At 36.2% G+C, this 17907-nt stretch overlaps 1 protein-coding gene across 19 annotated transcripts in view; it reads left to right on the forward strand.

The window, feature by feature from the left end:
• The window catches only part of Tm1 (tropomyosin 1), a 29905-nt gene extending 13372 nt beyond the window's left edge, over positions 1–16533 (forward strand). For 5 of the 19 annotated variants that reach the window (XM_030385377.2, XM_089265667.1, XM_089265672.1 and 2 more), the window contains 7 exons: positions 2274–2407; positions 3906–4023; positions 7097–7167; positions 8393–8468; positions 8624–8686; positions 10936–11005; positions 14236–15159. In XM_030385377.2, the coding sequence (XP_030241237.1) occupies positions 2274–2407; positions 3906–4023; positions 7097–7167; positions 8393–8468; positions 8624–8686; positions 10936–11005; positions 14236–14966 (1263 nt within the window). In that variant the 3' untranslated portion in view covers positions 14967–15159. Of the gene's footprint in view, positions 1–2273; positions 2408–2581; positions 2700–3905; positions 4024–7096; positions 7168–7781; positions 7853–8392; positions 8469–8623; positions 8687–9348; positions 9412–10935; positions 11006–11544; positions 12550–13205; positions 13963–14235; positions 15188–15562; positions 15841–15983 lie in introns of those variants that run through there. The other 14 variants (XM_030385378.2, XM_089265668.1, XM_018099892.2 and 11 more) reach the window with 12 other exon arrangements.
• Positions 16534–17907: the final 1374 nt, after the last annotated feature.

The following is a 17907-nucleotide window of genomic DNA, read 5'->3' on the forward strand; positions in this document are numbered from 1 at the left end:
GCCCCTTCGCCTGCTAGTTGCACAAAAGCTGAAACAAAAAACATAATGTGCTTTGTTGTTTTAATTTTTATAGACAATGCTTTCAATGTCATTTGCGTGGCCCCAGCAGCAGTTCATTCTCTCTCTCTCTCTCTCTCTACCCGTCACGCATTCTCTTCCTTTTTGCTGTTACGAAATTGAGCACTGATAATTCAATGCCTTATTGTGACAAATTGGTTTTGATTTGTTGCCTTTTGGACAAGTACTCTCTTCCTCTCTCACTCTGTCTTTCTCTTCTATTACATTTCGTAATTTCGTCAACAGTCACATACAGTTTGAGATTACAACACACGACCAGGCAGATGTGCATGACAGTAGCTACATGCTATAAAACTCTAGTATATTTTATGCTTGAGAGATCGCTACTTTTACGCTTTACAAGTTTGGAAGTGGTTTGCTTACAATTTTTATGGCTTATTTTCGGGCTCATAATTAAAAATGCATCATATATAACATTTAAACACACCCTACGCACTCGAACGTAGCCTCTCGTCTCTTGTGTTATTGTTTTTTGTGTTGTTGTTATTGTTTTTGTTATATATATATATTTTTTTTTGGTTTCGTTGCCACAGCAATTCGAGTCAAATAAAAAATTCAAGGTGTGTGTGACTAAGCCGTCAACAATTTTTTTTGTACAATTTCTCTGCTATGCAGCTTTTGCATACTCATGGCTTTTATTATTTGTTTTTTATTTTTCCTTGTCCGTTTTGCCGGCAATTTTTTGCCATTCCTCACCCCGAAACTTGTTCTGTTTAGCTTTGCATTTCTTTTCGAGGCGTTTAATCTTCAATACGTTTTGTTAATGAGTTCAAAGCAAAGACCAAAAATTTGCTTAGGTCCATCTCTGTCGCACACACTTAACGTGCGCGACTCCCGCTATTTTTAAACGAAACGAAACTCAAGCTGAGTATATTTTTTTTGGCATTTTTTTTTCGCTGTTGCTTCATCAACGGTTTTGTTGTGTGACTTTCGTATGTGTTTTGGAAAGCTGCGCTGTTTGCCCCTATACGATTTTTTATCGTTAAGTTTACGCTACACACATGCTATGTATGTATATAGATATATATATGTGTGTGTGTACTTTGTATGCTGCCTGTCTATCGACTGTTTGGACGATGACGTAAGCTACAGCGGCGGCGCGGTTGGTTTTGGTTCCAATTCATAATCACACGATACTTTTACGACGCGCGTCCGCAGCGTTCTAAGCGTCACTCATACAACCCTATGTATGTGTGTATGTATGTATGTTTGTTTGTTTTATTTGTATTTGTGTATTGCAGTGTATTGAAAAATTGGCAAATAATCATCCCGCGTCGACTGGACCTGGACTACCTTGTCCAATTGTGGCCGCTTTTGGTCAAAGCCGTTTTTAACCATTTTTGGGCGTGTGCTGCGAGCTGAGCTGAGCTGCACAAACATTTAATTCATTTGTGCTTTTCAACATTTGTCTACCCATCTCTCTTTTGCTCTCCCTCTCTGTCTTTCCCTCTCGTATTCTGTAAAAGGCAATCAAATGCGACGGCGTCAATGTCAAATATTTTCCGTTCTTTAATGGGCATATGTTTATTGCTTCGTTTTGTGTGTTTTGGAAAATACGGCTGGTGGGAAAAACTGGCCGCTAAAGATTGCAATCGAAATTTTTGGCAAGGTTGTTGTTCCATATGTGTTGACGTCATGCACATGCTTTGATTAGCTGTTGCCTATTTTCCTGAGCTGGCAACTTGAGACAAGTGTAATCGATATATGGAACCCCCTAATTATTGGCCAAAACAGAAACCTTGACAGGCTTCGTGCTGTTGAACTGTTATCGATAGCACACGCAAACAAACATTTTATTGCTAGCTTTAGGGCGTTAACACCGGCGACCTTGTTAAAATGGTAAGGCCGACGCTTACTCAGGCGAATGGGGCGACAAAAAGGAGGCAGAAAAAAAGGAAGAAGAAAAAGATATCTCTAATTTCAGATGGAGCAAAAGCTGCGGTCGCAAACAGTTGAATTTTAAATAGTTATTAAAATATGGAGACTTTTATTTTTATTATGAGAGAGCGCTAAAGTTAGGAGAGAAACTTTCTATATTTGATTTATACCAAAAGTAGCAAAATTTACTAGTTAAGTTCAGTGTATTTCTTGCATTAGTTTGTAAGCTCCTAAGTTAGAATAATAGTATATTTTTAAGCATTTGTACGTTTGCTATATTGTCATGTTCGTTCGAACATCGAATATCTATTTTATAGGCTGAATCTGAGGTTGCCGCATTGAACCGTCGCATTCAACTGCTCGAAGAAGACTTGGAACGCTCTGAGGAGCGTCTGGGTTCCGCCACAGCCAAGCTGTCGGAAGCCTCTCAGGCCGCCGATGAGAGCGAACGGTTAGTACAATTTTCTGCTATATTTAAACCCTATGATTATATTTATTGTCAAATTGTATACATTAATAATAAGTCTACAGCATATGTAAGCAACTTAAGTATCCAGCTCAAGCTCTTATCTTCGGTATATTTATATTTAAAATGCCTCTTCTTACAATTGCTTTTGAAATTTAGGATACGAAAAGCGCTTGAAAATCGCACAAATATGGAAGATGACAAAGTAGCTCTATTGGAGAACCAATTAGCGCAAGCAAAATTAATTGCAGAAGAAGCTGATAAGAAATATGAAGAGGTATAGTTATCTATTGCTTTGAATTCAACTTTGAAAAAATCTTAGGGAATTAGGGTTAATAGGGTTATCTTCTCGTCGTTTTCTTTTCTATTCGTTTTACTTATTTTCTTCGTTTTGAGGTTAGGTGCGTCGAAATTACCGTTACTAATTAGGTTATGGGTTATATATACTGCGCTCTCTTACAGACTCCAAACATATATATGTTAAATAATTATAGGGTATATTTAAGAACGCTTAACCATTTGTAAACAGCATTTAGTCTTAAGCCCAACGCCGACCGCAGCCAACAACAACAACGACAGCATCAGCAAGAACAAAATGGATCCATTGGACTATGTATATTGTATATATTTATAAACCTCTACGTATATACACATTGTTATTTAATTATGGCATGTGTCTAGCTTATGGTAGTGTCTTAGTAAATCGCTGTTTAAATATCTAAATATCTGTTTACAACCAAAATATTGTTTGTATGTGAAAAAAGCTAAAACATTGCCTTGTGCCTTGAAACTGTGTAGAGAATATAGATTTGAGCTCATACACTTTCCTCAAAATACGCTTAGAGCTATATTTTAGTAATAAAAGAAAAACCGCAAAACACCTTCAATATACCTATAAATATGTAAAATACTACTTGAAGCCATTTATACACAATACATTTAACTCTGAAAAATAGCTCAACGGTTGCGCTATTTTATAGTAAAAAAAACTGAAATTGAAAAACTACACAAAGCACTGTTTCAGCTTCGTTTTATTATTTGTATCTTTTTTTTAATTAACTGAACTGTAAAACTCAACAAGCGAAAACAAATTTTTGTTTCTTTTTGCAAAATTCTCTAAATCTTGATCTGTACTATGGAACTTCACTAAAACAAAAAAACAAATCCGACAAAAAAAAACAAAACGAATCAAAACTTAATCTTTCAACATAATTTATGTTGTGTCTACCTGTGTGTACCACTGCGCATCCATGTGTTTGTCATACTCTACAACAACTTGACAACAACAACAACTCTACACTTTCTACACCGATGTGGATGCGATGACGTCGAATGATTCATAATATTTTGGGGCTGTACGCAACGACAAATCATCGATATAACAACTTGGTCACTGTCTTCTATGGGCATGGTCGCAACGTGGTCGTCCTATAATTGATCATACACTGATCCATATCTGTATCACTATATATACTATATATAGTGCACGCAAGATTCTTGAGAATCGCGCCCTTGCCGATGAAGAACGCATGGACGCTCTTGAGAATCAGCTGAAGGAAGCGCGTTTCCTTGCTGAGGAGGCTGACAAGAAATACGATGAGGTGCAGCTAAATACCAATTTAATTAATTTAAGCAATAATAACAACAACAGTAACAGTAACAGTAAATCATGTCACCCAATCGAAAACCCAACCAACAACAACAATAACAATGCAAATATTACTGCTGCTGCTGTTGGTGAAACTTCAACTTTGTCCTCCACAATTCCACACAGCGAACACAACAATAATGCCCACAAACCTAATGATACTTGATCCGTCCATTGATTTCTTTGCCAAACAAAATAAGTTTTATTCTCTTTCGATTTCGATTTTGGCCTTTAATGAGCCAGCAATGGAATTTGGCACAGGAATCAGCGATGGCAAATATTTATTGGTGCTGATATTGTAAAATTTGTGCTAAAGTCAATGCTAATGCTAATGATGATGATGATGATGATGATGATGTTAATTGAAGATAAAAGTGCAGCTAAAGCAATAAAAAGAAATGCTGGCATGCCGCTGCCTTAGCCGCCCGTTAAACGATTTACTTATAAATAATATTTACATATATACATGAATATATAATATGATATATATGTATAAATAAATTAACTTCTGTATTAGTTAATTCATTTTATTTATGTATATATATAAATATGTATGCTGAATATGATGTTTTTTTTAATATAACGTCTGAACAAAGTCCTTTGTGAAAAATAAATGAAATTGAAATGTAAATGTTTAAGCGAATCTAAACAAATTGTTAATGTACTCAAAACTGTGCTGGAAAGCAATAAAATAAAAATTGATATCTATGCATATGCATATATAATCATATCCCAAATCAAAGGAATATAGGAGCATATTATATTGGCCCTTTAAAAACTTTTAACTCTATATAAATATTTTGTCTATGCTATTGTATATCTTGTATGTAAATGATTTAGTTGGGCTTATTTTGGAATTTTCTATGTAAAAATTTAGAAACAAATGTAAATTGTGAAATGCAAAATGCAAATGTGTAAAGCGTAAGCAAATTCTAAAGAAAGAAAACAAGTTCACAGCTAATGCATATAAAGTTAATATGTAACACTTAATAAATTTAATTGAATTATAACATTTTTGCAATAAAGTTAACATCAACAAAAATGACTTAGATATATTATATATAATTATATTTAATCCTGAAGCGTTGGAGTTGTGCAGAAATTTCTTGGATTTCTCTTGAAGTTGTACATTATAAGGAGCAACCAGTTGGGATCCGACATTGAGCATAACTTGTAGTTGAAGTGGATGGTCAAAAGGCCAAAGATAATATATTATATATAGGTCTCGGGAATGCTAAATGAGAATTTCTTTTGTTTATAGGTTTTTGTAATAGGTTTTTCATATTATCGAAAACTTAAATAGAAATTGCTATAGATACAATTGATAACTTGCTGATTTTCCTAAACTTAATCACAGGCATAATCTCATATTAATATGAGATTTCTATGATATAATAATTATATAGGTAGACAGGCGCAACATGGATTAGCTCAACAGGCTTTTAGCTGCACACGATTGGGCATAAGCCGCAGCATTAATTTATTGTGTTAGCACATATGCTTTAAAGTTGTTGCTTACGTGTTTCGTACGTCAATCGAATCGGCTATATAAAGCAGGCTAAATTGATAAACTACAAAAAGACGATAAGCAAGCCTGGCTGGCTATCTATCAATCCATATACATATTGTGTTTCGCAGAAACTGTGAAACGGAAAGCAAAGGAAAACAAGAAAACGTTGACTGATAAGCGAAACGGGAAACTTCGTATGAAACTTATACCATCATGCCCCGTTAATTTGTATATTTAGCGCTCTTCGTCGGCTCATGACATAAGCAGCTGCAAAAAAAAGGGAAAGAAAGAAAAAGAGTGTTGCCAAACGCTTCGATGATGAATCAAAAATTCATTTGACCCAAGAGACTCACTGAATCACATATGTATGTGTATGTGAGTAAAGCACACGTTGCCAAAGTGTGTCTGTGTGTGTGTAAAGCCCCCGCTCTTCGTGTGGCTATGACTCACACCTACTTTGGCTGTCCAGGCGTATGCGTATGACTCTCTTAACGTTGAGGAGGGAGAGATGCGAACTCCAGGTACATCGATGCGTGTTGCATTTGGGTTTGCCGTTGAGATGTGCTGAATAATTTTAATTTATAATGAACCGTTCGCATTGCATTCATTTTATAATAATTTCGAACGTGCACAGGAAATTCAGCTTTGGTCAGCCTATAATTGGCATCCATAGAAGTAGCGCTGCCCGCTTATCAAAATTCACAGAGCCCACCAGCTGCGACTTCTGTCGTCCAAATTGGCAAACTTAATTTCCTCAGCAGGCCCGACTTTTTTTTATATTTTTTATTTTTTGGCGAAACATTCAATTTATCGGTTTTATAATTTGTAATCTAGGTTTTCGCTTGTTAGTCACAAACTCTTAATTGCCGAGCCAAAAATGACGGAAACCTTGTCGTTTCCGTTCTGTAACTGGCCAGAACTTTAAGGGAGCTATCAGATTTCTTAAGACCCAGGTTTTATCTAAGGAAACTTAAAGAAACTGAATTTAATTTCCGCTGAAAATGAAAAGTAAAAGGGAAAAAATGTTATATTGTAGGTAAAACTTTTCTGTTCCCAAGATGTACAACTGACATGGAGAAGAAACACAATTCCAAACGTTTTTTTGATCAAATATAAAAATATAAATTATGGTCATAAATATGAGTACATTATCAATTGAAAGATAGCTTAAAGTTCTTAAAGAAGCAACGACAAAAGCACAAATGATCAGCCAACAAAACAAACTACAAAAAAACACAAAATACATACACAGCAAAAATAAAATCACAAAATATTAACATTTTGTTTAATACTAATAAAAAAGAAAAGAAACCAAATCATAAACTGTAAATTCCATCAATCCTGTTGTTAATACTAACCGAATTATTGTTAGATAAATTGACATGAAATTTAACGCATTTTCTTTGTTCTGTGTGTATATTCGATGAACGATGACGATTGTAAAATTATGTACAAATATCAACAATATATATACACACACGCCATATATATAAATATCAATATGATAAAATGAAAGGTTGCCCGTAAATTGGCCATGGTTGAAGCTGATTTGGAGCGTGCCGAAGAACGTGCCGAACAGGGTGAAAAGTACGTTGAAAAACCATTTGTTTGAAATATCAGTTAAATGTTGCGCCAAAATGCTTTGAAAACTATTTTTGTTGTGCCTAAAAAAATTCAAATGAAACAGTGTGGCCATAGTTCTGTAAGTTTGTTTTTTGCAGCGCTGTTAACTAACAGTTGTTACCCATGTTAAAAACAGAGGATACCAACGCAACCTAACCCAATTCTCTTGCATAGTTTTCTCGTTTTATTTATTCCGTTATTTTATTTTTAGCTAGCTAGCTTGGCATTATATTTATATAAATATTTAAAATTGGCAAAAAATGTGAATATCTCGATCAAAATTAACGAATGTTTCTGTATGTGTGTATTTAACGCGCATGTGTCGTCTATCTTAGTTGTTGTAGAAGCATATCACTTCATGCTCTCTCATAATGCACAACATATTCACATTTTCGGCCAAAATGCAACTGCCAATACATTAATTGAACTAATTTGAAAAAAATTACCCTTTCTTATGCGCGCAATGCCTAACCACAAAATGCGTTACGTGTTGCTATGTCTGTGTTCTGTTTAATAAACCCGCCTGCCTGTTAATGCCTGCTCACCTGCTGACCGCCTGATCGCCCTCACCTGTGAAGGTGGCCAGAAAATTAGTGCTCATGGAACAGGATCTGGAACGTTCCGAGGAAAAAGTTGAGCTTAGCGAAAGGTTTGTCCTGCTTTATCTGTCTTTAAGTACTAACTGCACTTTCAACTATGCAATCGAATCGCCAGCCCAAAAATATTCACTGAAAATATTCAAAATGGAAAATCTTAATAAATACAATATTTGACTGTAAGGCAAAACTGTAAGAAAAGTGAAATCGTTTCAGTGAAATATTGTTGGCTTCAACAACAATTGCTGTTGTTATTATATTTTATTTATTTAAAAAATTTTGCTATGAGGCGAGAGACCTTCGTCTGGTTTGGCCAGTCATGATTTAGTTTCTTTCTTTCTGTTGTTATTTTTTCCTTCTTTTTTGACACTTCTGTCGCCTCCAGTGCCAAAGTTTTGAAAGTAAAGTGTCACATTTTTTTTCGGCTTTTATTTTTGGCGTTGGCGATAAAAAAAATTGCTCAAAAACTTAATTTAATTACCGCATGAGACGCGCACTTTGTTTTGTTTTTTTGTTTTCCCATCGAAAGTCCAATTGAAGACAATTTGTGTAAATCTTTGAAGCTAATTTGTGTTTTATTTTCTGATGTATAGCAAAATTGTGGAGCTTGAGGAGGAGCTGCGCGTTGTGGGCAACAACTTGAAATCCCTTGAGGTCTCTGAGGAGAAGGTCAGTATGAAATGTTACAAATCAGTCAAGATGATTGCTCACGATCGAAACAATCTATTTTTGATCATCAATAAAATATATATATTTTTGTATTATTTTTACAATAATTAATATGTAAATCCCACACCCCCATAAACAACAACAACAATAAATAGGCCAACCAACGTGAGGAAGAGTACAAGAACCAAATCAAGACCCTGAACACTCGTCTAAAGGAGGTAGATACAAAAAAATCAAAGCAAAACAAAAGAAATCTTTCAAACGAAAGGAGTTTCCCAGAGCTGTGGAAAATGCAATCAAAACCAACCAGCGATTTCTTGTTCATATATTATTATTGTTGTTGTTTGTTTGTTTTTTTTTTTTTTTCGAAATAATTTGAGCGCACAGGACCGCTCGAAGGTTTTCCAAAAGCCGTTGCACAACACTGGCCACGCGTGCATTCATATAAAATGTCTACCGACAACTCGTGCAACTTGTCCTTTAATATATGCCCTTAAAAACGTTTATTTGTTCTGATTTATGATTTGTGTACTAATTCTCATTATATTTTCTACTTTTATTTTCATATATTTGTTAACATGCTCCGCTTTAATGTTGCTGACACAAAATCAAAATACAATCGATTATTTTTGCGAATATATCTGTGACTGATATATAAACAAAAATGATTTGCGCACTGGATTTTTGATCAACACCACCTAAATGGCTTAAAATATGCTGTCCCCACCTCCCTGCCACGCCTCAAACTCTGCATGCATCAATAATTTGCTAAATAATTTTGCAATTTTTGTTTGCTTAACCCGCAAAACAATTTAATTTCCACCAATTCAACCAACGACCACAAAAAATAAATATATCTATGTTAAAAAAAAAAAAACAGGCTACACAAAAAGAGGAAACCTTTGAAACGCAAATCAAGGTTTTGGATCATGCCTTGAAAGAGGTATATGCCCACTTGTATACAATATATAATTTTAAAACAATATTTGTAAGCGGTTTGTGGTCTCTGGTGTTGGTACATCTATTAATTATCAAAAGCAATAAAAAAGAAAATATTAAATTGCACAAATCGTTATTCTCAATTTTAATTTAATTGTACATAGTCGTCACATTTGATATTTTCTTTTAAAAACAAAATAACAAAAACTAAAATACAAAATATGCAAGAGCAAACGCAATTGCCCAAACGTCTGGGAGAGAATACAACAAATCAAATCCAATTAAAAAAGAAAAGAAACCCTATTTAAGCAGTATCCAAAATGTATATCAATAGCGTGCATCACGGCAAGTATTTCCCTATACATACATATGTATAGGACGTGTGTGTGTACATTACTTGAAAATTGAAAAGAACTTTTTGTGCATTGAATGCAAATGATTAAAACAAAAAATGACGTTTTACAACACTACTGCTTGATAGTAGCAACTGTACCCAAAACAAACAAAACGACTTAAAAATTGAATTAATTCTATAATATTCGGTAGATATTTTATTGTCAAAGCACTTGCACATATTACAAACACACACACATACACACAGACACACGCACACACACACATACACTGCACACATAATGATGATAATGATAATGATTATGTTGTATGTCCTGCACTGTTATTGATATACCAAAAATTTGTTGTATATTTCTCGACGTCTAGGCACGCGAAAATCAAAAAATATTTGAACAGGAGCTCATTCAGTTCAAATTAAATGTAGAAACTGTAAGTCGCCGCAGCCTAAATAGTGTATATTTTTTTTAAATCATTTAAATTTGTGCTGATGTTAAAAAATCAATTTTAACAGCATTTCGAATTGGCGCCAAGTTTCGATTTTTCCTTATATTCAGTGACTGCGTAGCGTCGTACAGCGATTGTTGTAGTTGAATTAAATTAAATTAAATTATCAACACTCCCGTAAAAATGATTGTTTAATTTGTCAACTTTAGGTTTTGTCTAAACCAAATCACCCTAAATAAATATAAATATATATTAAAAAGAAAAAAAAAGTGTAAGCATATGGATTAAGTGATCAAAGTTGTGTTATCTTCTTAACTGTTATGCTGTTTATTTTGAATGTTTTATTTTACGAATTTTCGTTTATTTATAACACATCACAACTACATACATAAACACATAAATTTAATTTAATTAATAATATATCAACTATTAATATTTCATGTATTCATATAAATTATAATGTACTTATTCCGCTGGTTTTGGTAGCAAATTGTTTGGGAAGCTTCTTTTACGTTTATATGAATAAGCTTGATAATTGCAAATTCTATTGAAACGTAGCGTTTTACAACACTGGCATTTGAATAGAATTTGTATGTTAACCAATATGAATAATGCTTGAAGAAATTCATCCTGGTTAACTGTAGACGCTGCATTCATTAATATGTATTCATATAAATATTTCACTACTAATAACTGTATTTTCTCACTTTCTGTTTACCAACACTTAAAGGCTGAGGCACGCGCTGAATTCGCTGAACGTTCTGTTCAGAAATTGCAGAAGGAAGTCGACAGGCTCGAAGGTATGTCTGTTCAAGAATATTATCTTATATCTCTAAGACTTTAAAGTTCAGAGTTCTAGAAAAATTTCAAATAGTACAATTTCTTTATTATTATATTCAATATTATATGTAGCAGTATTTCAAATATACAAATTGTAGACTTTTTATAGAGAAGTTTATTTATTTTTTTTATATATATCTATATTTAAGTAGGTGCAAAATTAAGTTCCTTATTCCAAAACTCAATTTCCTTATGTTAGTCCAGATTTACATTTATTATTTCTATTTGTACTTAAATTTTTATTTTTATTTTCATGCCTATTAATATAACTATTTTAATGTTTATTTTTCATATGATTTTGTTCGTTGTTGTGCTTAACCGAAAAAAAAAAAAACCAAAACAAACAAAACAAAAACCAATTTCAACTTGTGTGCCGCTTGTACGCTCCCCGCCTGCTGAACCAACGCCAACGCCCTAATGTTTGTTGTTATTTTAAATGCATGCCACGTATTGCTGTGCTCTTTTTTGTTCCCCGTTTGTTATTGTTGAAACAAAAAAGACGACTTGTTGAACGAACGCGCCAAGAACAAACTGCTGCAGGAGGAGATGGAAAACACTTTACATGACATACAGAACATGTAAACAAATAATTTGCAGCTTATGTAAATGAACTAAACTGCCTGCTTTGACGTCAATACAGAAAACTGGCGCTTTCCATATTATTGTAATAGAAAACACAAACACATTCACACACACACACACGCATACTAAGGCACACAGGACAACGCCATGTGTCTTCCCATGCCGTTAAATTTTTGATAAACTTTTAAATGAAAACGTTAATAATTTTAAGCGGTAAACTCAAAGAAAAGCAGACAAGAAAGAAAAGAGAACTCGTAACAAACAAAAACAAAGAAGCAAAACTAAAACAAAAAGAAAAACATTTAAAACTGAAACAGAAGAATGTCTTCTGTTTCTATTGAGAGCATTCCAAATTTTCTATGAATCTATACATTCATGTTTTCAAGCAGTGCAAGCTGTTGGCCATTCGCTTGTCCGCGTTGCGCTGCGAATGGCATACACTTGATCGCTGTCCTTTGGAATGGCAATAAGTTATACAAGAATTAAAAAAAAATGGCGGCACTTTTAAACATTTGATGCTTTACAAAACTGTTGCAATATTTTGTTTAAACTTTTTCTTTCTATTTGCTTTTGCTAGCCCTTTTATTATTCTTCTACTCTTTGTTTTTGATATGGATCGAAGTAATTAATTATTATAGATGACAAAAGACACAACTTGCGAATTAGTTAATGTGTAATTATTTATACAAATGTATATGTAAAGTAACTGAAAAGGAAAGATTCGATTTGTACTTGTATTTGTATTCGTATTTTTGTCGCCAGCTAAACTACTGTATTAATTATGCTAATATATACATTGTTTATACAATTTAAACAAATCGTGTTTGCAGAACGTTGTGTAATATTTGCTTACTTATAAGTTGCCACGCCTATTTTGTAGACACAAATTCAAAGCAAATACCGAAATAAACAAAAGACAAAACACTATCAAATGACACGCACACCATTCCAATTGCAAGCATTCATAATTAGACAGCTATTGTTAACTTTCTATATTTTATTTTAAATTAAAAATATTAAATTTAAAAGTCCCTGTTTTCTATGCGCTATCTTTGCTGAAAATGTGTTCTTGCCCCAATAAAAGAGCAAGCTAAAATGAAAATGAACCTAACATAAAATGGCATTAAATGAGACATCAAAAACAAAATGAAAATGAAAAAACAAAAAAATTGATTTATTTACGATTTACATAAATTAATTATTTATATTTTTAATATATACATACATATATATTACATACTATGCAAATACAATACCATGCTGCTGCAATTGCACAAATAAAGTATTTTTCAAAAAAGAACAAATATCTCTGGTGGTAAATGAAATACCAAGACCTATGACAGACGGACTATTTTTCGTTGTACTAACTAACCCAAGAATGAACTGTTTCAGCCAATTGTTGTCTTTGTTGTTGTGAAGATTGTGCTCCCACACAGAATTGGCTTCTTGGATTCCAGAGTTAACTAGCCATAACCAGAGCTGCCAATATTTGCACTAATCAAGATATTTTTTCAATTCTAATAACACTAACTAACCAAAATGAACTGACCAACTAAATTACCAAACCACCGCCACCAGACGAGATGATCAACGAGAAAGAGCACTATGCGATCATTAACGATAGCTTGGACTTTACGTTCGTCGAGCTAATGGGCATGCCGCCGTTCTATAACGATCGCTACCCCAAGCCGCCCACGCCCGAGCTAACCGAAGAGGAGATCGCTGCCATTGCGGCGCAGCGGGAGGCAGCGGCTGCTGCCAAGGCAGCCAAGCTCGCTGCCGAAGAAGCGGCCGAGGGCGCAGGCGAAGGGGAGGGTGCGGAGATCGAAGCTGCTGCAGTCGATGGAGCCGCCGAAGCAGCAGCTGCTGCCGAAGTTGTTGAGGAGCCAGTGAGAGTGCCCACACCACCACCGCCGCCGCCATTTGATTACAATATTGATCTGCCGCCAGAGGGCGCTGAAGTGCCATATGTAAAGAACTTCGAAGTGGGCGATGCTCCGCCAGCAGCTCCTGCAGATGCAGCACCAACCGAGGGCGCACCTGTAGAGGGCGTGCCTGCTGAAGCAGCTCCAGTGGATGCAGCTCCTGCAGATGCAGCTCCTGCAGATGCAGCTCCTGCTGACGCAGCTCCTGCTGAAGCAGCCCCTGCAGAGGCGGCTCCTCCAGCTGCCGAAGCAGCTCCTGCTGAAGCACCTGCTGCCGAAGCTCCTGCTGCTGATGCAGCTGCTGGTGAAGCGCCTCCTGCTTAAATGGCATCGAATTTGATTTCATTTGATAAAGTAGTTAACAAATTATGTAAATAGATCAAAAAGGATCTCGTTATGGCTAAAACTAATTATGGATTGTGTTTTCCTGTTCGTCGAATGCACGATCATTAACCTGATTCACAAGCGACCACGCCCTCCCAACCATTCGCCCGACTTGCCCACTAACCCGCTGCTTAGGAAAGCATTTAATAATTAGTTAGCTTCGCTTATGCTTCCTTTTCACTATTGCTATCTCCATGCCTCTATCTCTCTATCTCTATCTCTCTCTATTGCTTTATCTCTCACCCGACTGCTTGTGTTGCTTGCTTTCTGCCATCGCGTTCGCATGCCAAACATCTCAGACGACCTAATCGTTGAAAAAGAGCGCTACTGCCTCATCGGCGACAGTCTCGACGAGGCGTTCCTGGACCTGATCAAGGGCCTAGAGCCATTCTGGACGCCGCGCAATCCGAAACCACCCACACCCAAGCTGCCGACGCCCACGCCCGAAGAGCTGGCCGCCATGGAGGAGGCCAGAGCTGCGGCAGAGGCGGAGGCCGCTGCTGCTGCAGCTGCAGCGGCGGCTGCGGCTGGCGAGGAGGGTGCCGAGGGAGCTGTTGTCACAGAGGCTGGTGTCCCAGTGGCAAAGGAGCCAACTCCACCACCAAAGGAACCTACTCCACCACCACCACCACCACCACCATTCGAATACTCGATCGACTTGCCGCCAGAGGGCGCTGAAGTGCCGTTCGTTAAGAACTATGAGCCACCACCACCCGGCTCTGAGCCAGAGCCAGCTCCAGAGGGTGAAGCCGCAGCACCACCAGCTGAGGGGGCTGCCCCACCGGCTGAGGGAGCTGCACCACCTGCTGAGGGCGCGGCCCCCGCAGCTGAGGGTGCGGCTCCACCGGCCGAGGGTGCTGCTCCACCAGCTGACGCTGCTGCACCACCAGCTGAAGGAGCTGCGCCAGCGGCCGAAGCACCAGCTGCCCCACCGGCAGAAGAGGCTGCACCGGCACCAGCTGCTGAAGCTGCTGCGCCAGCTGCCGAGGCCGCTGCACCAGCCGCTGAGGCCGAGGCGCCGCCAGCCTAAATCAACGAAGCTCGCTATCGTTATCTTTACCGATAGCGATAACGATAAATGCCCCGCAATTCGCTGCGCAAGACATACAACCGCTACAAACTGCTGCCCTGCTTTTATTTGTTTATTATTTGATGCACAACAAAAACTGTTATTCATATTAATTAAAACAATCTAATCGAAGCAAAGCAAAAACAAAAGAAAACACGCTGCTTGGCTGAGTTTTGTTTTGAGCTCTTGTTGTTTGCCTGTTGCATTTTATTTTTGATTTTGAATTTAACAGCTAGCGACGCACTGCATTACCGACCACAAACGCTGCCGCCGACAAGCAGTGCCACTGCCGTTACTTTTTATTTATTTTTATTTACAGAGGTAAATATATTCAGTTGATTTTATTTGTTGTCCAGATTGGATTATAATCCATTATAGTGTCAGTCTCAATGTTTTTATGTAAAAGGTTTCTTTTTCTATGTTATGTGAGGGGCTTATCAATATTTATTTGTGTACTTGATTTAAGTATATTTTCATTTTTATTAATTTCAAATATTTTGTTTTGTGTATTTTCTTTACTCTTCTGTGTTCGCTTATGATTTGACAACAATGAACAGACGACCTTGTCCTGGAGAAGGAGCGCTACAAGGATATCGGCGACGATCTCGATACCGCCTTTGTCGAGCTCATCCTCAAGGAATAAGCGCTGCTCCATTGCCCGCCTCCAAGAGCTCCACCAAAGTCTATCTACACATATTTTTCTGCACATTTCTTGTTTATGTATCTCGTAGCATACTCGTAGGTGTTCTATGTAAACGTGTATTGCCTGTGTAGTTAAAGTAAATGTATTTAGATTTTGTTAAAAGCCTTCATTAAATTATATGTGACAAACGCATTGTGTATTTGTTTAACTCAATTTTATTTAATTATCATTTGTATTCACAATCTACTATGCAATAAACTAAAAAACTATATACAAATGATTACGTCTTTTCTATTATTGTTATTATTATATTTATTCGACTGCTGCACTCGTAGATGAGGTGAGCAAAGGTAAGGAGAAGTACAAAAGCATTGCCCAGGAGCTGGAATACGCCGACCTCAACAACTATTGAGCTGATGAGAGATGACCAATTGGAGTCCAGTGGAGCCTTCGACATCCAGCTACAAAAACGTTCTACTTAAGCATTCCCACATTAAAAATAAAACAAATTTTTAGCGATAAAATATATAATTATATATGAATCATATTTAAATTGGATATTTGTATGAAATAGCTTGACTCAACAGAAAATACTGCCTGTAAACCTAAGGGTTGCAAGTTAAATGAAGTTCAGCCTCAGCCACAGATCACTTATTTATATTTCTCAATATATCTGAAGCCCACCAGTCAATAGCTTATATATGTAATACCTTAGCTTCACATACTGCACACACATACTTTTCTTTTTTATACAAAATTCGGTAAATTTTTTAATAAATCAAATGGAATCTATGCTTGCAAGCTAGTTGGCAAATGTATCTAAAATTAGTTGAAAATTTCTATGGCCTTTGCAAATAAATTGAGATGTATAAGAAAATTCCAAAACCAATATTAATAAAATTTACACATTCATAGCTTTTGTAATTGTGAAACATACAAATTCAATATGTACAAGTATTTTTAAAAATCTAAACATTCTCAGTTATTAAGCGTTTATATTTTTATGACAAATAAATGGAAAAACAAATTCTTTTGCATAAAAATATGAAAACAAATGACTTTTGATTGGATATTGATGGGAAGTTTACCGCATTGAGTTTACAGTGTTGCATAATGGTTCCAGTTCGATGGCCCAATGTAAGTAAGTTTAAAGTTCTGTCATATGGGAGTTCCTTGTCTTGTTTTCCTTATTGTAGCAAATGATTCAGTGATCGTAAGTGGAAGATGCGGAGATAGATCCTAGATTGCAATGGTTCGGAAGCTAGGATTGGAATTTGTGCTATGAACAGGGTATATGTTTTTAATAACATATGGCAAAGTGGAGGAGGAGAATAACAATAAAAGATAAATAAATAGATATATATATAAAATGATTTAATTTAATAGAAGTCTTTTGGCTATAACTTCGCCCACTATATAGGCGTAGTTATGCTTGAGAAAAAGGTTCAACTACATAGGTATGCACAAGGTGGACCTCGTGGTTGATTTTTGGTGGGGCGAAATAAATGAAACGTAATTGTAACGATTAAGTAATTATTTTTACTCCTGTGCTAGACCTGTCTTTTTATACCCTGAACCCATTGAAAATGGGAAATCAGGGTATAATGGTTTTGTTGAAATGTATGTAACAGGCAGAAGGAGGCGTGGCAGACCCCACAAAGTATATATATTCTTGATCAGCACGACGAGCTGAGTCGATTTGGCCCTGTCCGTCTGTCTGTCCGTCCGTCCGTCCGTCCGTCCGTCCGTCCGTCCGTCCGTCCGTCTGTCCGTATGTATGAACGCGTCGATCTCAGAAGATATAAGAGCTAGAGACTTCAACTTTTTTTTAAAATGTCCGTATATATCGCGCGCATATCGAGTTTATCACTAAAACGCGATAACTCATTCCGATATTTTTTTATCGATAAAAAACCTTATCGAATGTCAGTTAAAAAATTATATCTCCTACATCATTATAGCTACAGTGTCCAAATTTTAAATATATATTAAGACGTATTAAATACAATTTCGGATTTTGTTATTTACCCCCCGCCTCTATATCCACCCCCTCACACTCATCTTTGTAGAAGTCGTATATCAAATATATATAGAGACTTGAGCTTCGGTATACACATACGTTTATACATCATGATTACGTTCTGAAAGTTTAATTACGATCGTACGTCTAGAAATTAAATTATTCCAGAAATAATTTCTCATAATATCGCCAACACTGCAGCGCAACCCAAGCGCAATCGCCTGTATATGCGTGTGCGT

This window comes from Drosophila navojoa, chromosome 2, assembly GCF_054131105.1.
Source record: "Drosophila navojoa isolate 15081-1374.11 chromosome 2, UAZ_NAV_1.0, whole genome shotgun sequence".
Lineage (NCBI taxonomy): Eukaryota > Metazoa > Arthropoda > Insecta > Diptera > Drosophilidae > Drosophila > Drosophila navojoa.